Source organism: Cinclus cinclus, chromosome 10, assembly GCF_963662255.1.
Source record: "Cinclus cinclus chromosome 10, bCinCin1.1, whole genome shotgun sequence".
Lineage (NCBI taxonomy): Eukaryota > Metazoa > Chordata > Aves > Passeriformes > Cinclidae > Cinclus > Cinclus cinclus.
Window position 1 is genome coordinate 19,617,810 of NC_085055.1, and position 19,526 is coordinate 19,637,335.

At 47.0% G+C, this 19,526-nt stretch overlaps 2 protein-coding genes across 13 annotated transcripts in view; both read right to left on the reverse strand.

The window, feature by feature from the left end:
• Positions 1 to 519: 519 nt before the first annotated feature.
• SNORC (secondary ossification center associated regulator of chondrocyte maturation) lies at positions 520 to 10,534 on the reverse strand. 2 transcript variants are annotated; one of them, XM_062499254.1, is made up of 4 exons: positions 9,874 to 10,534; positions 9,210 to 9,350; positions 1,310 to 1,492; positions 520 to 629 (listed from the first exon to the last, which is right to left on the reverse strand). In XM_062499254.1, the coding sequence occupies exons 2-4, from the start codon at positions 9,280 to 9,282 to the stop codon at positions 520 to 522; spliced, it is 366 nt and encodes a 121-aa protein (XP_062355238.1). In that variant the 5' UTR covers positions 9,283 to 9,350; positions 9,874 to 10,534. The 2 variants fall into 2 exon arrangements, with proteins under 2 accessions (XP_062355238.1, XP_062355237.1); XM_062499253.1 differs by lacking the exon at positions 9,874 to 10,534 and having other exon boundaries at positions 9,210 to 9,681.
• A 921-nt stretch (positions 10,535 to 11,455) lies between these two features.
• Positions 11,456 to 19,526, reverse strand: part of GIGYF2 (GRB10 interacting GYF protein 2) — a 75,473-nt gene continuing 67,402 nt past the window's right edge. For 10 of the 11 annotated variants that reach the window (XM_062499244.1, XM_062499242.1, XM_062499241.1 and 7 more), the window contains 8 exons: positions 18,783 to 19,019; positions 18,027 to 18,149; positions 17,209 to 17,412; positions 16,885 to 17,090; positions 16,418 to 16,572; positions 15,795 to 15,967; positions 15,316 to 15,463; positions 11,456 to 13,230 (listed from right to left, as the gene is read on the reverse strand). In XM_062499244.1, coding sequence (XP_062355228.1) covers positions 13,163 to 13,230; positions 15,316 to 15,463; positions 15,795 to 15,967; positions 16,418 to 16,572; positions 16,885 to 17,090; positions 17,209 to 17,412; positions 18,027 to 18,149; positions 18,783 to 19,019 — 1,314 coding nt within the window. In that variant the 3' untranslated portion in view covers positions 11,456 to 13,162. The remainder of the gene's footprint in view (positions 13,231 to 15,315; positions 15,464 to 15,794; positions 15,968 to 16,417; positions 16,573 to 16,884; positions 17,091 to 17,208; positions 17,413 to 18,026; positions 18,150 to 18,782; positions 19,020 to 19,526) is intronic. The other variant, XM_062499243.1, reaches the window with a different exon arrangement.

Sequence of the window (19,526 nt, forward strand, 5' to 3'; positions counted from 1 at the left end):
CTTGTTGTCTTGTTTTTCCGTGTGATAAAATGTAGCTGAGCAAGCCAGCACCAAAACATTTGTGTGTCTCCTTCCTCCCCCAGAATGATACCTTGTCTCCTCCCCAGTCCCCTCTGGTACAACTGGCCCAAACGCAGTTGGTGAAATGGGGTTGCACATGAACTTGGGGTGGCTTACACCCATGAACAACCCTTCCCTAGGAAAACTGTGCAGGGTGATGCCCTGTTACAATCACCCAGACACAGAAGGGCCCTTTTGAGCTCCCGGCTCAAAGCCACACACTGTCACAGGTTCCTCCTGAGTGGGATTGACAGGCCTTGCCAGGTCTGTGTCACCCAGGAGATACATACACACCAAGGGCAATGAGAACTCGAAGCAGCCTGGCTGCCCAGCACAGGGCCTGCAGTGCTTTTCCCATATCCGTGGCACCATTTCTCCCAGGGCCCCAGGCAGACATTTCAGGAGCAGTCGAGGGCTGGAGACAGGCCAGTTGTGTAATAGAAACACTTTTTATTGAGTTCAGGAGGCCGAGAACTTTCTCAGTGTGATGATGACCAAGGCTACAAGCACGGACGTACCCAGGAGGGAGGCAATGACAATGGCACCAATAGCTCCAGGCCCCAGAGAGCCTGCAGGGAGAGAGAAAAAGGCATGAGGTCAGCAGAGGCAGTGGGTCCCAAATGGGAAGGGTTGCAAGGATCACCCCACACCCAACATGCTCCCCAGGCTTCAGGCCACACTCCCATCCCAGAGCTCCCTGCACTGGCTATGGCCCATGTCATCACGCAGGTGATGACACCCAGGTGTGGTCCTGTGCACCTTCGTGCAGGGGGGTGTAGCCAGCCCCCACCACCTCAGCCATCTCCCAGTAACAAGGACAGCTGCCACAAAGTGGGTCGCTGGTGGCCAGCTTTCCTGGGACTCCAGGAAAGTTGTTTTGCTTGTGGCAGAACCACATGTCAGCTGGTGCTTGCTATCAGTCGGGAGCCACGAGCCAGGAAAGGCACTCATACTCCCTGTTCAGGGAGCTCCCAGCACGCTCTGTCCTGGAGAGCCCGACTTGTACTCAAGGCAGTTTTCTGTTCAGAGCAGGTGGCTGCCATGACAGGTCATGGGGCAGGAAGAAGGGTCTTGGAGCTACCTTGGGCCTGGCAAGAGCTCCATAACAGAGGCTTTTCAGCAGTTTCCATGAACAGGCAATAAACCCTCCCCAGTAGGGTGGCTTTAACCCCTCCCGGGAGATGACAGCCCCGTAGGGAGCAAATCCACCGTGAGCAAGCCGCGGGCAGTCCCTCTCGCAGCCACTCACCGTTCCCAGCGTCCAGCCGGTGCAGGTGGGTGGTGTCCTCAGGCTCCAGCTCGGAGGTGTACGGGGGAAAGGCAGTGGCGTCCGACAGCCGGGCGGTGGTGGTGGCAGCGTCGAAGGGACCGGCTCCGGAAGGCACCTCAGGCGGCTCGTTCCAGAGGGTGGGGACCGAATCCTGCGGGTATTCTGTTGGCAAACACCCACGGACATGGGGGGCTCGGTGAGGCTACTAGTGACAACCACAGCTCAGCAGGTCCCTGGGCTTCAGCTGCCTGCCAGGTGCCCCTGGGGTGGATGATGGGTGACCTGAGGGCTGAGAACCCCTCAGGGCAGAGCCCTCCTCTGAGGGGCCACAACCTCTGCTAAACAGCAGAGGCAGCCAAAGGCAATGTTTCTGTGGCAACTCAGTGTACACACAACACACACGGAACAACAGAGTGCCCCGACACCCTGCAACCTCTGCTCACGCACAAACAGGCCCTACATGAACACCCACAGCTGGTTTGCTCATGCCCTTAGGATTGGGCTGGGAAGGGCTGTCACACTGCCAACAAGCAGAAGCCACCAGGCCACCTGCACTGGCCCAATTCACAGCATCTCAGGGCCCTTTTGTCTGGCACCACCAGCCTGTGCAGTGCAGGATGCTGGATGTGCTGGCAAAGCACGGGACATGGCTCCCACAGACAGGACCCCAGAGCCTCGACTTCCCCCTGCTGCACCCCTGCCATACCAGGGAGATGAAAGCCAGGCTGGGCTCTGTTTAGTGTAACCACTCGTCTCCTGTTATTCCTTCCTGCTGTGGATCAGAGACCAAGCCAGAGAGCCCTCCCTGTGTGTGGCTTACTGAGTGCTCCCTGTCAATGCCCAGCCTTGTTCAGGTGGGCTCTGGCAGGAGCAGGAGACATTCCACAGCTCCCTGCTGAAACCACTGGGAATGTTGCACTGGGTTGGGGAAAAAAGCAGGGGGGAGAAAAATGAACAACATTCACTGCCAGGGCCCACCTGAACTGACACACAATGGTTATCAGGACTGCAAAACAGGGAGTTGAGCTGGAGCAAACAGCCTGGGCTCCCTGGGGCAAGGCACAGAGTATCCCCAGGCACCCCAGCTCTGGCATGTGAACCTTGGTGTACCAGGGGAACTTGCAGACATGTCCCAGGCTCTCTGTGGCCCAGGAAGAGAGATGGCAGCACCACATCTTGGCAGTGCCAGCCCCAGTTTTAAGTGCCAGGAGCCCTCCTTGCCTCCTGTGGACAGAAGCTGCTGTGGGAGGAGAGCAAAAATCCTCATTAATGGGTTGCACCACACTTTGCTCTGCCTTAAGATCCCTCCCTGGAACAGGAGAGCAAAACACTCACCTTTCCTGCTGGTACAAACCCACTGAGAACTTACTGCAGGGCTTGCATCAAAGATGCACCATCTCCAGAGCTATTCCAGGCTGCCCACAATCTTGTGAACACAGCCAAGTTCTAGACTAGTTCTGAAAGCTTTCTACAGGCAGAAAAGCTACAGGGTGTCCAGCAAGACAGCGGCCAGGTTTAACCCTGGCCCAGTGAACATCGACAGTAAGTCCCCAGTGTGCAGCCTGTTCCAGTTAGACCCAGGCAGGAACCCAGCCGAAGCTGGGTGTAGCAGAGAACACAGTGTCCTCACACACTTGGTACATCCATGGTCTCTGCACCAGAGGTGGCATCTCTGCTCCCCTGTACAAGCACACAGAGGTTTGTGTTCCACAAGAGCTCCCCACAAACACCCGAGCCTTTGCAGGGCCCTTCCCGACCTGTGCTGCAAAACCAACCAGCAGAGCTGAAGACTCATATCCCATCCCATGGCTCTTCCACAAAGTGCCATTTCCAAGGGACCTCTTGACTTTAAATCCTGTGGTTTCACTGCCAGAGAATAGAACAGGAGGAAATACAGAATTCAGTGAGCAAATGTAGTTAATGCAGGAGAGAGCTGGGCTATTTAGCTGGCAACAGTGGCATGGGGAAGCCAAGCTGTTGTTTAGGAACAGACCAAACATATGGAATGCTTTGGAAGCCCTGGTTCCAGGCTGCTCTTGTAAGGGAAAAACACACAGAAGAGCCACACTCCAGCTGTAACTTTCCTGACTTTGTCAACATCCCCAGGACCAGAACAAGCACTGTCACAGTCCCCCACCTGGCAGAAGAGCACAGTGCTGGGAGGACAGTGTTCCTTTCCCAATATTTTTTTTTTTTTTTTTTTTTTTTAATTCTTGAGCCTTGCATGTGACCAGGGACTGGTGTTAGCTCAGATGATCTGTAACACATGCAGGCATCATCCAGGGAGACTGTATGACCTGGACTGAGTCTTCCCAATCCCCAATCTCAAAGGGATGTGGAGGGAGCTCTCTCTCTTCCAACCACAGTGCAAAGGTCCCACAGGTGCCACCAGACCCAGAGGTGCCAGAAAGTTTGTCCTGTTCTCAGTGCACCTAACTTCTGAAAAATTTCTGGCAGCTCTCTAAGCAGGGCACAGAGCTCATTTTTGATAGCCAAATACAGAGGAAACAGTCTAATTTGTTTATGATCTCTGTGATTTGTAAAAACTTGGATGGCTGCTGGATATGTATTTTGTTAATTCCCCTTATCCAACCGACACACACTTTCAATTTGCCTGCACAGAAAAGGCAGAATGTGTTTAACATGCATTTGCTGTCCGGAGTTCTTGTGGTTTTACCCTACTGGCACTTCAGCCCAGGGAAACACAACCCCTTTCACTCGGGTCTGGTGCCTCAAAAACAGTTGTGAGCTCAGAGGTAGCAGCAGATTCCTGCACACATATTGACTGTAATGCCTGCAGCTGAGCCTCCCCAGGAGCCAGGGCTCGATGCTGGTCCTCTTCTCAGTCTTGCCCCCCTGATGCTGCCAGAGCAGGTGCTGAGGGCCCTGCCCTGGGCACACAACGTGGAGGAACATAAAATGAGAAGCAGGTTCCTTCCAGAGCCCATTGCTGCAGCCTGGGAGAATGTCTGCTCATAACCAGCACTGTTCTCTCCATGTCTCCCCTAAAAGCTCATGCCCTCACATGCCTCCATCTCCTGCCAGATGAGAAGCCCAAGCACCCACCCAAATATCCTTAGGCAATCCAGCATATTTCTTTAACAAGCAGAGATTTCACACCTGCTTCCCTGACAGTCCCAATGAGTGTCAGCCACACTGCTGCTGGCTGGGAATGGCAGATCTCTAATATCAAAATATCAAATGCCACAATACCATTTTAGTCTCCTGGTAAAAGCAAGTGATGGACAGAATTTGTGTCTGGTACCAAACCCCAATGCATGCACACTATTCGTTAAGATCTCATGTCTCCAAGGGAGACACAAGGGCCTTTTCCAGTCACCTGTTGGATAGAATCTGGAGAGATTCTATGGACACAGGGAACCCAGCTCAGAAGGTTCTGTTCTCTGCTCTGCTGCTGACGTTTTGGGTAACCACCCCAAGTCCTGCTCCTCCAAGGCTCAGTTTCTCTGTGCACGAGCAGGAGACCAGGATCTAAACACATTCTACAGAGAAAGCAGCACCAGGAAAGCTTGCCCAAGGAAAGGGCAAGTTAAAGGGAAGCTCCATGGCCATGGGGCAAGAAAGAGCATTCTTAATTTGTAAAAAACCCAAACACGCTGCCATCTCCAGGGAGGGAGTGCAACCAAGAGCTGGAAACTAAGTATCGAAGGTAAGTGCAGGGCTTTCCTGTTCACCCAAGAACTTTGTAGAGATAAAGAACTTGCAAGAAACACCCCGAAAATACATCATCCATCACAAGACCAGATGTTTAACATCTGTGAAAAAGCCATGCATTAGCTGTGCTGCCATCAGGACCAGACCTACCTCTAGAAACTCCCGTGGTACACTCACATGGTTTGCTTGCCCTGGAGGGACTTGGCAGGGGCAGCTGGGGGCACATGGAGGGGCTGCCAGGCTGCTGAGGCACACGAGTGACCTACTACTGCCAAGGCTCTGTGCTCAGTGCCCACTGTTCTGGATGGAGGGAAGCCTCCAGGCCCTGGCACAAATGAGCTCTTCCCCAGCATTTGTTAGCTCTGTCTCAGCACTGAAGCACAAGCTGAGGGCAGCTGTGGCTTTCAGACTAACTGTACAAGTCTTTTCATGATAAATACAATTGAAGAACACTTATGAGAACAACATGCAATGATCTTATTGGAGTTTTACTGGAGATGGAACTGGACAAAATGGAATAAAGTTATTATAGCGTTTTGCAGGTCAGGTGGATGATGGCACTTCTTCCTATCCACATGGTAACACTACAAATTGTCTTATTTTAGGGAAACCTCTTTGCTGCACTGTCTTCTCCCTCTCCCCAGCACAGGTCAGTTATAACTGAGGTGAGGAAACAGGAAGACAGTATCGGTTACCACATGGAAACACATTGTGAGTCTTCCAAGTGCGGCAGGGCCCAGTGGAGCTCCAGACGCAAAGAGATCTTGAGGGGATGATGGCAAAGGGAACTTGACAAAACTGCTATTTCCATGCTCAGAAAGTAGAAGATGGGGTGAGCTGCCAGCACAGTGATGTGGAAACCAGTACCCCAAGTACTCAGTGACTGAAAGGTAAGACTGGAAGAGTCTCTACAAGTGACAGCCCCAGGGGAAGCCAAACAAATCTGAAGGAATTGGACCCTCTCCACAGGCCAAGCGTGAGACCTTAAAGCAGGCAGATGTGCCCATGTCACATCACTGTCCCTGGAAGTTACTTGTTAGTGGCCAGTAGTATACTTCACACAAGCTGACTTCAGCACCTCATCATCCTCACTTTCCATCTCCAACCTAGCTCCCTATTCAGGAGTCAATACCAGCGTCAGAAATTTATAAAGAGTTTTGGAGCAGAGCAAGGTTGAGTAATGGCTTACAAAGCCCTGGTTTAACTCTGGACAGATCTGCTGGAGCAACATCATCTTTATCTGAAATTTGCCAAACAAAACCTATGCAGTACTATCCATGTTCTAGTACTTAAGCTTTAAAAAACTTCCTAATAATCTTGTTCTCCTATTGTTGAAAATAAAGACACACAAGCTGCTACAGAAAAATGTCCCTGGTCAAGGTGTTTTCCTGTGTCTTTTCCTTTAGTGTGTGTGCTCTGTTGCTTTTTTCCCCCACACTCATTCTGATTGTCCTACTGCAGTAAAACATTTCCACATTAGCTCAAAACAAGCTCACAAGCCCACATGAGTTTACATACCAAATATATATATATATGATTCAGAAGCCAATGCCTTGCAAAGGCTTTGTACTAACTTCCAGCTCACCCGGAGCTCTGAATCCATTATAGGAATTGAAACTGAGTTTGCCGATAGGAAAAAAAATAAAAATCAGCTCTTCACAATCCTCCTGTGCTCTAGGCCTATGTGCCACTTGGGTTTGGAGAAAGAAGAAATAGAGAAGGCTGCAGTTTGCCACAGATCCTTGAGCTGACAACTTCCTATTGCACCTAGATGACGTTGACAAAGGGAGTTATAGATGTGCTTGGTTGCTTTCCCATCTTTGACAAATGTGATGTTGGGAAGAGCTCAGAAACTTTGAGAAGTTCACACTTTCAACAGTCACAGAGCCCTGATCATGTTCTGCAGGAAGTCAGACCAGCTGGGCAAACAGCCTACAGGGAGAGGAGACTCATCCCGGACATGGGATGCATGACCAGCAGCAGCTGCAGCCCTCTCCAAGGCAGAGTCGCTCCTACTCATTCTGGAGGGCTCTGCTAGGGAGAGTCAGAGGTGCTGAGACGAAAGGGCAGGGGCTGGTGAACTCCGAGGCCAGCAAGGGGCTGCCCAGCCCCAGGTGGTCACAGCAGGCACAGGGCCAGGGCAGGGCTGAAAGGAGGCCTTCAGCAGCAGCACAAAGGGCAGCCTGTGGCAGGCAAGGCCAGGAGCTCCTGTGCGCAGCAATGCAGAGCTGCGGTTCTGATGGATACTGAGTAAACTTGTTTACAGAAAGGCAGGGCTGTGTCAGTATGTGCCGAGACCAGAGGGCTGGCTGTGTGCCCTTCCCCTCTTTGTCTGCACCAGGCCAGAAATTTCCTTTTCTACTGGAGTAAACGGCAGAAAAGTTCCACTGTTGCTCAAAGCACCTGCACTGGGGGCAGGAACTCTCCATGTCTAATGCAGCAGAGAATCATTCTGCTCCTGGGATGGCTTACTGGCCAGGCTGGTTCCCTCCTGTCCTCTCTGAGGGAGCAGAGAACAACCTATTAGAGGCCTTACATTTCTGAAACACTGCAGAGAAAGCACAGAATCCCTCCCAAACGCCAAGATCTGAATGTTGCATTCCCCAGTACAAAGCCCTTCAAGCCTCACTGTGTGAGCAAGACCCACCCAGTAACAGGATCAAGTAAACTTGGGAATGTGTCACAGGAGCAAAGTGACACAGGGAGGCAGCACCAGGCACAAACCACAGCTGCAATGCCACAGCAAGCACATGGAAAAGCTGGCAAAGATGGGGGACAGAGCAAATGCACCAAATATTGGAAATTTAAAACAGCATAGAAGCGACCCCAGCTTGGAGAGGAAGCAGATTGAATTTTCACTGGAAATCAATCACTTACTGCAGAGTGAAATACTCCTAGTGATTAAGAAAATACCTTAGCCAGTATGGGGGAAGAGCATGGCCAGTGCTTCTGAGAGCAAGACACAAGCTGAAACTGTGCTAAAAGGATTAATGATCCACTGTACAAAAAAAGCTCATTGAGAAGCTAAGTATCCACTTTTTAGTGCTCATAACTTAGTTTCTTTGAAGGTTTCCCAGCACAAAGGTGTCCTAGAAGGAGAAGATACCAGCTGCCCTAATTCTGCTCCTCCATTCATGTGTTCCAGCCAGGCACAGCAGTGAATCCCACTACCTGTATGAAAGCTCCTTTAAAAAGAATGCCATAATTTTATTTGCTAGACAGCTAGCAAGGATCTCCCTGTAAGGCAAGATGCTCAGAAGAAAGTGGGAGAGAACTGCAAAACAATGTTGTTCCAGGTCCTGGAAGGCAGGACAGGAATTTGGAAAAAACAAATGCTGTGCCTGTTACCTTGGCCCCAGCCATCTCTTCAGCCTTGCCTTCACTGCAAGAAGGGCTCTGGGGGAAGCAATTCCCCCTAAGAGCTTCCACCTGTACACTCAGAGCCCATCAGTGCAGTGGGTTTGGAAGTTAAGTTTTTTCCCAGCTGTAAAACCCACCTCAGACCTGCAGCCTTTGAAGCTGCCTGTGCCCTCAACTCCCTGCAGCCAGCACAGCTCTGCTGAAGGCCGGAGCAGATAAAGCTGAAATTCGTAACAATCCCCCAAAAAACAGTACTTTACACAGCAGGCATCTCTCCCATTCTTCTTCCAATCACCTCACTGAACACAAGTCAGAGCCAAGCACCTTTCCAGCACTGCCCTGGTGCCCCAGCTCCAGAGCAACCCCGCAAGGACGCACACCTTGACTTTGGACTGAGGTTTTCGTGGACACTTCCCTAGTTCTGCCTAAAGCAGCTGCTGTGCTTGCTGTAGTAGAGAGCACAGAAGGAACCAGGAATTGGTACACGTGCTTTAGCCAAAGAAAAATGTTTCTGTCCACGACTGTAACTTCTTCCTGCCATTAAAAGCCAAGGGACAGCCTGTCCCATCAGCTGCTGAGAGGTTTTCCATCTCCTGCTGATTGATGTGTCCACTGACCCCCACTCATCCACACTCACATAGGTGCTACTGCTGTTCTGCTTAGGACAAGTTAAAGGATTTTCTCCACTGAAAATACATTCTTGCTCACCAGCAGCCATCAAAGCTAGCTTTCCTTAATCAATTATAATTCTATACATATTTAGGATGTTTCCAAGGAAGAGAGGGGCAGTGTAGTAAAGGATCTCCCATGCTTCTGGGCTTTAAATACAAACAAAGCTCCTTACCTGCCAGCACAGCAGGGACCAGGATGCTGCAGAGCGTTAGCATGACCAGGTGAAGGACTCTGTGGTAGGGCATGGCTTGCCTCAGGAAAAGCTTCAGCAGGAATCCTTAAAACTTCAAAGCACTGAACAACTCAAATTTCACTGGTATAATAAAAATTTTGTTCAGTCAGGTAAAAAAGGAAAAAAAAGTAAAAGAAAATCCTTCACAAGAGCAACTGTGCAGAGAGAGAGTGCAAACCCCAGCAGAGCCTCCCTCACTCTGGCCCCTGGAGCACACCTCCTCCCAAAGGCAGCTCCACCCTCCCAAACTAGTGCCTAAAACCCCATAGGCAGCCAAGCAGAGCCATCAGGACCCTGCCAGGCCACTGCACACATGAGCAGTTGTTGGTGAGCCCTTCCCAGGGGCTACGAGGATGCTCCTGGAATGCCTTTCCTCGGGCTGGCCATCCTGAGACACAGGAAATAACACAGGAGCCATTGGGGCAGCTCAGCCCGAGACCAAGCAGCCATTCCAGGGCTCTGCTCTCCCTCACTGTGCAGGATGGCAGAGCATTGCAGGGTGGAGAGAGCGAAGAACAAGGGCCTCAATCTTCTGAGGCTAAAATACTCTGACACAGAGCCAGAGCAGCTCCATGGCATCCTTGTTCCTGGGTGGAATACTTACAGAGCTGGCCTGGGAGCCATGGGTGGTCTCAGAACTGCTGTCAAAGTCTCCCAAGTGTTCCAGAAGAGTCGCCTTTGCCAGGCAATGCCAGCATCCTCCTGGGATCTCTGGCACCACCTCACCCTGCCTGCCTCAAGGGCTCGTGACAGTTCACAGCACAAAAAAAAAAAAAACAGGTTTGGTTTTTTCCAAATCACATTTGCAGCAACAAAGAACAGGGAAAGGATGAGATGTATAAAAGGGGGAACTCTCCAGATGATGGTCACAGAGGAAATTTCATTAGTATTTTGGAGCTGATGTGATGATGAATACTTTACAGTTTCCCATCATGTAATTAATACATAAACACCCCAAATTTCAGTTCTTAATACTCTGAAAATTCAACAAGTTGTTTTGTCTTAAATTTCAGATTCAGGTTTTTCTGCAGCAATTGCTTTGCTTTTTGGAGCCCTTGTTTTCTCCATCCCTACTGATCCAAATCACTCTTGCTACAGAAAAGGGCCCTGTTTGTCACAGAAGGTGACAAGGCGGTCACCTGAGCACACGATCTGCACATGCCCCCACCTTAACTTCATACTAAACACAGAAACCAGAGTAGGTCAGTATTAAGAACAGTACATTTTCCCTACTCATCCATTACCTACAAATATTCAGGAGCCGAGTGAGGTCCTCAAGGCTTGACAAATTATTGCACATTTTCCCTGCTTGCATTTCTGCATTTCCATTTAGCAATCGAGGAGCTGTTCCTTTCCCACTTCCCAGCTGAGCTCAAAACTAACAGGCTTTTGTGTACCTTTAACATGGTGTAGAGCAGTCCAAAATTAGCTTGCAGAAATTAGATCATACTACTAAAATACGAGAAAGTACTTATGAACCACACACCTTATATGCTAAAAAAAGAGATTAAAACAAAGTCAGGTTATCAGCATAAATACAAACTGTTCTCTCAGACATCAGATAAACATCATGCAAGGCTACCATGTAAGTTAGGCCTTAGCACACTTATTTTCCATGGTCCTGTGAATGGCAGGACATTTACCATTACCTTTACTGGGATTTTCCACACAAAAACAAGTACGGAAAAAAAAGGAAAATCAGTCTAAAAAGAGAAACCTACAAGGTGTCCCTGTGGACTTTGGGCTGAGGGGAGAAATAAAACCTCTTATTTAGGGCAGTGCATTGGAGTGCAAGGGGTGGGCACCGAGTGGCAAAGGAGGCTCCGTGGCCAAGTGTTTGTGTTAAGAGCAAACCAACCATGGCTTGATCTACCCTGCATAAACAGCACCAGTGTGAATGCACACATTTCTGTACAGACAGCAGAGGAAAATTAAAGCTTTCTTGTTAGAAATTTCCAATATCAACTTACTGGTGTTTATTTGAACTCTAAAATTATCAAGTAGGAAAACCAACCAGTATTCCTCACCAGGGAAGAAATAAAGCAGCGTTGTTGTTCCACATCCTGTGTATTTGCTTGTTTCTTGATGAAAACTGATGCAAGTCGAGTTACTGGTTCGAGTTTTAGCACCAGGAATTATGTCAATACTCAGCTTTGACAAAAGCAAGCAGAAAGTTTTCTCTCAGATATAATACAACCAGGTTTTATTTAAGTTCTCTCTTTTTTTCCCCCCCACACTGGCAAAAGTTCAGAGGGAGTTTAAAGTTTTGTAAACATTTTAACTACCCCTCTTCCCCCTTGTATGAATTTACAAAGCAAAGGAGACAGGGAGACCAGATTTGCAACAGTTCCAAGTCTCTCCATGCTATTGGATCCAAAAACTATATACAAGTCTGCAGCAGTCTCTGTATAGTTACTGTACATGTTTGGGGATGGGGGAAGAGAGAGGAGGAGGGGAAGGTGACCCCAAAAAATGAATAAACCAAACAAAATAAAATCCAAAGCCAAACTGCTCTTGAGCAACTCAAACTGTTTTCTTTAGGCAGTGATGACAGAATAACAGACACCTTTATACAACTCCACCAAAACTGCAGCATATCTCCCTTCACAGGTTACACCCCTCTGGGGACGGGAGATGGGACCAGGGGGGTCAAACTAAGTGCATTTGGCAGTTTTCCTTCTCTGTCGTTTGTGGTGTGTGTGGGGGGGGGTGCGTGGTTACGTGGAGCAGGGAAGGTGGTGTTAATCTTTCCGTGAGAGAGGAAGGTTATGACTCCATAAACACTTAAGCGGTTATGGATCCCAGTGAAGGTGCGTGAAGTACTTTTAAGGTGTAGAAGATAAGCAGGGCCATCATTGCACAAAGCTTCGTCCTCCAGTGTCTCTCTCCGTGACGAAAGGGCATCTCTGCTCGATACCTAAGCACTGCTTCAAGCGACAACCAGCCGAGGCTGCTGGCACGTCTCTGAAAGCCAGGGTCCACCCTCTCCAGAGACTACAGATCCACACTGTAAAGATCCCACTGTCTCTTAAACGAGACAAATTTGCAGGAAAAGAGCTCAAAATAAACTGGTCCTAACCCTCTGAAGGTAGCACTTAAGGGGTAAATTCAGCCTGAAAGAAGAGATGCCACCCCCCTTTTTCCAGAGCAGAAGTCCCCACTCGTCCAGGAAGGCTGGAGAATGCTGACAGGAACTCCACCAGCTTCAGCATCACCACCTAATGAAGACAGACTCGAGCTCTCCCTCCAAAAATTATGTGCTGAGAAGGGCTGGCAGGGGGTGTGCAACTTCAAATCAACCCAAGCTAAACCGTGCCCGCTACCGCCCCTCTCCTGTTGCCAGTTTCTAAGGGTAGCTTATGAATGCAACTCCTGGACAGGAGAGCACCTCTTGCCCTGATGGAGCAGCCAAGTCAGTATCTGTGTGGCATTTTGGTTTTGACCAACATCTGTTAACCACAAACTCTCAATCTCTCTCTCTCTCTCTCTCTCCATTTTGACTGCACCTGCTGGATGTGGTAAGAGTAACCAGGAGAAGGAAGCAATGCTTTGCAGAATCCCAATTGACTTTTTTTTTTTTTTCCAGGTATGTCAGCAGAATGAATCACAGCACAGTGAAAGCTTGCTGCCCAATTTCAGCCTTGTTGTGAACAAAGCCTAACTCCCACCCTCCCGGGACTCTGAACAAAGTCCACTTGAGTGGGCTGACAGTAGGAACAATGCCTGTGCAGTCCTGGGCAGAAAGGGTTTGCTGGGGCCAGAGGAAGCAGCCTGAGATGATTGATCCTGTGATTCACTGCGAGGCAAAGAACAACACAAGGTGGAGAGTACGGTGTCCAAACAGAGAATCCATGGTTAACAGATGCAGGAAAAGCCAGTTGATTTTCACATGCTCAGTAGTCTTCCAAAGTCTCTATTTCTCCCATATTGAGCCGCTCTGATGAAGCATTCACTGAAAACCCTGTGAACCAAGAAAGACTGATGTTAAAAATCTGGCTGTGGCATCATGTACTTGATACAAAACACCTGTAACATGCAGTAACCACATATAAGATAATGTGAATCTAGGGGTAATTCAGTAAGGCTACAGATGCAGTCCCCCAAACTATCTGATTTTTAACTTAATAAACTAAAGTTAATCAACTGTATATTTAGACAAGCATCACTTGGTCTTTGAAACCAGATCAGAAGATTGAAAGTTCCCTTTACAAGATGACACCTGCAGAGCCAGTAGAGGCCCATCTACACATAGTGGCAACATGGCTCTGCAACATCTCAACAGGGAGCATGCTTAAGTCAACTGATTCTTGGAAGTGGCTGCCAACACCATACTTACATGGTGTGAGAGGCAGAAATGGGAGTTCTGAGAATTTGGAATCCACACGTGGAATCATGCTCCCACATTTCAGGAGCTGTGAGCAATTTCACCCTTTAAAGTCTCAATGCATGTACCTATGAAATCTAGTAGCAATCACATCTATTCCCATGCTTTTTTACAAACTTCCACCTCAGAAGTACAACATGAAAATGTACAAAGTTACCCAGGGCATGCAGGTGGCTCAAACTTCTACCCAACCTTTTAGCCATATGTGCTGAGGACATGATGCACATGAGAGAAATGTGAGAAAGAGTGAAAACGCTTTGAACATGGAAACAAATCTTAATAAATCAAATGCAGCTTTCCTACTGAAATCCCCTTTTTAAGGCTGTATAAATCCCATCTAGAATATGGGAACAGGCAAAGTTTCCCCGTGTAAGGCTACTAAAAACAAAGTTGACACTTCAGTGTCTTGAGAGTACGACACTGGTTTGCTCTGTGCTAGACAATCAATTGCCTTCCACTCCGAGAGATAAGAAATGCTCTGTTCAATCAGTTTAGAAAAACTGTTCTGGCTCCCTCACGTGGAAGTGTGGCCTAAAAGCATCTGCTATTCTGTAAAAGAGCAAGTGTATGTGTTTCTAAAAGGCTGCATCAGCTACTTCCCTTACAGCTAGAACTTCTAAATTGTGTTTAGTCATTTCTTCTTCACATTACATTAGTTGGCTTTTTAATATATTCAACTGAGTACCCAGATCAGATTCAGAGGATGGGGACCTTGGGGTGGCCTAAGTCAGGATTCCACTGAGACACTCCATACACAGCAGTGCAGAAATCACTGATTTAGTGAAATATTGACTTTGGTGAAACCAAAAAATATTAGAAAGACAAAAACCAAAGGCAGGGTTCTGCTAGAGCCTTAAAAAACCCCAGTGACTTCAAGTGAACAACATCTGTCTGCTCTACAGAAATTGGGCTCAGCAGAAGCAGCACAACAAAGCCTGGTCCAGTGCAGTGCCCTAGTTTCCTCTCCACCACACAGACACATTTATTCCACATGAACACAACAGTCACCCCAGTGTCCATGCACTCACACAGTGCCCTGGTACCTTAAAAGCTACTGTAAAGAAACTTTTCCATCAGTGCTACAGGGGATGGTTAAAAGCAGCCCCAATTAAAAATTAAGACACAGAACATTAAAAAAAAAAAAATTGCTAGTGATGTCATGTCCACAGTCTCCAGCTAAAAATCTGTGCCCACTTCAACCTTTGCTGTCTTTTCTGAGCAGAGTAGTGGTTAGCTCCTGGAAAAAGGTGGCAAGGCAAAGACAGCCTCAGAAAGCTGCTCCTCACAAAAGAAAGGAAAACATGCTTTTCTTCAAAACATGAAAGAACAAATCAGCATTAAAACAATAAAATAGCCATAAGTCAACTCAAAAGAGGAAAGGGAATTGAACTGACATCCCTAAACTGCTTAAGAGGTTTCCAGATAATAACCCAGGTATCAAAGAGGCCATTACATGAAGTAAAGTTCAACAAAAGTTTTCCATAATACTGGTACAGAATTTTTCAAATCATTAAACAAATAATACTACTGAAAACATTCTAAAGACATTATAACTTTTCTACTCAAATTCAGTATTACCATTTAAGGTAAGAATTCTCTACATTCCCCAAAGCAAACCACCACTACCAAATGAAACATTAATTTTTACAAATTGAAACGGACCTAACAAGCTGGGATCTGCCCGAACCATTTTCTGTTTCTTCTTTTTCTTCCCACTCTGCACAGCCTCAAAGTTGGACTGCTGGTTGTTGCTCTGATTGGTCTGAAAGACTGAATGTAGCGAACTGTGGTTCATCCCCCACACTGAATCCTAGAGAACAAATTAAGGACAAGATTACAGAGCACAATGAAGCCTGGTTTATTTATGCAGAAAACAATCAGAAAGCCCAAAGCACTTCCTATATCCATGTGGCACCATTAGCTACTGATGTATCCACCTCATCTTCCCACAGCACTTTCCCAGATCACCATGCAAAAACTCTGATCTACAGTCGGCCTCAACTGTTAAGCTACAAAGGAAACTTGATCCTGTGGTAAAAACTGGAAAGCTGCTTTATTGTCTGCATTTGCCAGGATGCTGATGAATCCAGCAGAGGTGCTGACTCTCCAGCCTCACACAGGGGGAGCAGAGCCACCTTTACCTTTACCTGCTGCTGCTGTTGCCGCTGCTGACTGGCTTTCTGTTTGGCACGGCGCTCGAGGAACTGCTTGGCAAACTCCTTGGCCTCAGGAGTATCTCCAAGGTAGGCTCGGATGTAGTCATGGACCTCATAGGGAGACTCCACTTCCTTCAGGAAAGAAACAAACGTGGGAACTGCAAGAAGAAGGTGGACCATGAGCGAATGTACGTTGACAGCAAACACACACACGTAACAAACACCAATGTCAGACTTCTGTGTCAAATATTGGCTGGTCTACTAGTCTGCCCTTCCCAGTTCCCCACAATAAAGCCCTATCATGCAATGCAGGATGAAACTGGATCCTCAACCATCTCCCTGATAATTCTTCCATGATTACCAGAAATCCTTGGGAGGGCGCTGGCTGACAGACTTCAGAACTCTTTCAAATCCCACCCATTTGCTATAATTAGGATAATGGAAGCCTAAAAGAGGATGCAGCCAATTCTTCTGATGACTATTTAATTATGTCCTTTTGCTGAACACATTGGAAACATTGGTGTGATGTCATTACAGTACCCCCCTCAGAACTACTCTGTCAGGAAACAGAATAGATATTGTTCCCCCCATTCCTTTCCATCTCTTACCATCTAAGTTGTTGGCTGTGTTCAGTGCATGAAGCATTTGTTCACACCACTGAGTGAATCCATCCTGGGCTTTATTTACCCCCTGGAACAATTTCAACAGCTTCTCCTCTTCTTCTACCTTCTTGTTTTGTCTACTTGTAATACCTACAGATTTACTAAGGAAAAGAAAATGCATATAATTAGATTATCAGTTACCAGGCTTACCCATAGTACAGAACACAGTACAATGTTGCAAGACTATTTTACAAGGTGCAAACACTTTTTAAGAATAAAATTTTCTAAGCAGGTAACAAAGTCAGCTGTGAATGGTCACCTGTTAGCTATTTTTGTTGTCAAAATATAATCTGATTTTTTTTCTGCCAAAACAAGATTTAAAAAAGCAAAATGCATTAAGATGTTATAACTGTTAAGTGATTATGCCAGGAGTGGCAATCTTTCTTTGCAAAAGATCCTTCCCCAGTTCCTACCTGAGGCTGGCATTGCTTTTATTTTTATTGGTCGAGTTACGAGGTCCCACTTCTTTCACTGCATCATCCCAGAAACCCATGTTTGAGTTTTTGGTATCAGCATTACTCCAGATGCTACTGACTAGGTCAGATGCCCACTGGTTGCTGGGATTAGTGTTTAGAGAGCCCCACACTGAATTCCCAATGCTGGTGTGCAGGTTAGAGTGCTGTTGAGACATAACAAAGAAATGCTGGTTATTAGCACAGACCCAGCAGATAAGACAAGAACAGAGGCAACTGGCATGGCTGCTTTGCTCCATGTACTGATTAGATAAATAAACATACCGTGGTGTTTCTGACTCTGTTCGGCTGCTGGTGCTGCTGTTGCTGCTGTTTCTGCATCTGCCTTGCCTCTTCCTGCTGTATCTCCAGCAGGGACTTGGTGGTGCCTGTTGGTTTGGTGACATTACCCCAGCCTGACAATTTTTGCTGCTGTTGCTGCTGCTGTTGCTGGAGAGCCTTCATTAGTTCACGCTGCTGACGCCTTTGCTGTTGCATGCAAGACAAAAGTGCTTGTAAACACTTTCAGATGATCATTACTATTCAAAAGCCTAACTTGGAAACTGGTTTTAAACAGAATTCACTTTCTTCTGGAGAAGTCTGGCTGACCCGTTATTGTTCTGGGACATTACAGCTCCTCCAAAAAGGGAGACATTAGGTAACTAGCAAATACAAATTGTTTATTAGCCTGGAACAGACTAAATTTATCAAAAAATGACTGCAGTCGGCTTCTTGGAAGATTGCTCTTACCGTCACTTGTTCCCCCCCAGCTCACCTTCCCTTTAATTGCCCTGGTCTTGTGAATATCTTCAAACATGTTTGAATATAGATGTGAAATAACTGTATACTGTTCTGTTAACATATTACATTCCCAAAGTTAAAAGGGTGTAGTTCTCCCTTCTTTCAGATTCTTGTAATAAGAATAAAAACTTTCACACAAGTGCTTAGTGAACCCATGCCCGAAGGACAGGATTTTGAGTTATGCTATTTCAAAAAAACATTCCTCATCCTCACCATTCCTTCTAATAACTGAAGTGACAGCTAAGCAGTCCCACAGCTGAGTCCCCTCTAACAAGTTGCACTCCGCTGCTGTCAGTGTTTACCTCTTCTCGGAGTTGCCGTTCTCGTTCTTCTTCTAACTTTTGGATTTCAGCCAATGACAGTGTGGTCTGGGATTGACAAGCTCCTGAATTTGATTGCTGACCCCATGTTGAAGATGAAGGGAGCTGGGCCAAAGCAGACATCACCAGGAATTACAAAACATTTTAGAGCATATTGCTGGAGTATAATCAGGAAAGAATATAAACCCAGGGGAAAAGAAAGACCACCTTTAACGCTTAACAAAACCCTAGAAAGTACAAAATGGTATAATAATAAAGTACGAAAAGGCAAAAAATATAAATGATACATTCTTTGAATTGTCTCTGATGCATCAGTCTTGGACACAGTATATCAAGAATAATGCAACACTTCATTACCTGAAAAAAAAAATCTATTTAGATTTCAAAGACTTTATGAATTCCAAGCTTTAGAAACTTTGCACAGGTCCTTGCTCACTGTGGCAAAAAAAAAAAAAAAAAAAAACCAACAAAAAAAAAAAAAAAAAAAACCAAAACAAAACAAAAAAAACCCTGTGCCCATGTGTGATGCCTCACCAGTGTGCTTCTACTGACAGAAGATTTTCAGTTTTTAATTTATAACTTCTCTTCCTCTTTCTTCTCACATCTTTACCCTCTTCCCACTCCAGACTGCTCATCCATCCGTGCTCTACCCAAGCTACTACAGTTCACCCTGACTGCAGCTGTGGCCTCACCTCCCATGCTGAGATGAAAGGAAGTTGAACTGCAAGAACAGGTTACCTTCATTTGTGCAAGTTGCTGCTGTTGCTGCTGCTGCTGCAGCCGCCGTAAAGCCTCCTGCTGCTGCTGCCTCTGCCTCATGATCTCCTTCTGGCGCTGGAGTTCCAGCTCCTTGCGCTTCCGCTCCTCCTCCTCCAGCCGCTGCCGGGCCGCCTCCTCCTCCATGCGCAGCCGGCTCTCCTCCAGCCGCCGCTGAGCTTCCTCCTCTTCCCGTGCCCATTTGGCAGCCTCCTCTTCCTTCCCAGGACACAGAAAAGAATAAAGTCTTAGGAAACTTCGCAGAATTTAAAATGCTCTTAACTCTGGCACTGATACTCTGACAGAACAGAGAGGGACCACGTTATCTGTGATCTGTGCTGTTTGGGTGGTCTGTTTACCTCTACATTTCTCAGTACATAAAGTAATATAGTCTATATTCCCTAAAAATACGTGTTTCCTAGTAACATAGTCTTTATGCCCTAAAAATATGTGTTTCCCATTGCTCCACCAAGGAACTTGGAAGAGAATGACATCTCCCTAATTCACACCAGCTAATTTCTTACTACTTTCCTCCTAGTAGATACACACCTTTCAGTCTGAGCTTCTGCCTATTTATACTACTTAACAGTATTGCTACACTTTCAGTAGAATAAAACTTGGCAAAAATAACAGACAAGAAGAGACAGGTGACAAAGATTTTTATTGCTGTTACTCAACACTAGAGCTCCAGAGAAGATACTTCTGCTAACAAATAACAGAATTGCT

Excerpts from the sequence above, each read along its gene's own strand:
- SNORC (XM_062499254.1), bottom strand. The coding sequence starts at position 9,282 with ATGCCCTACCACAGAGTCCTTCACCTGGTCATGCTAACGCTCTGCAGC. Across the intron at positions 1,493-9,209 it reads GGTCCCTGCTGTGCTGGCAG|AATACCCGCAGGATTCGGTC; the intron begins GTAAGGAGCTTT and ends GTTTGCCAACAG. Across the intron at positions 630-1,309 it reads CCGGCTGGACGCTGGGAACG|GCTCTCTGGGGCCTGGAGCT; the intron begins GTGAGTGGCTGC and ends CTCTCCCTGCAG.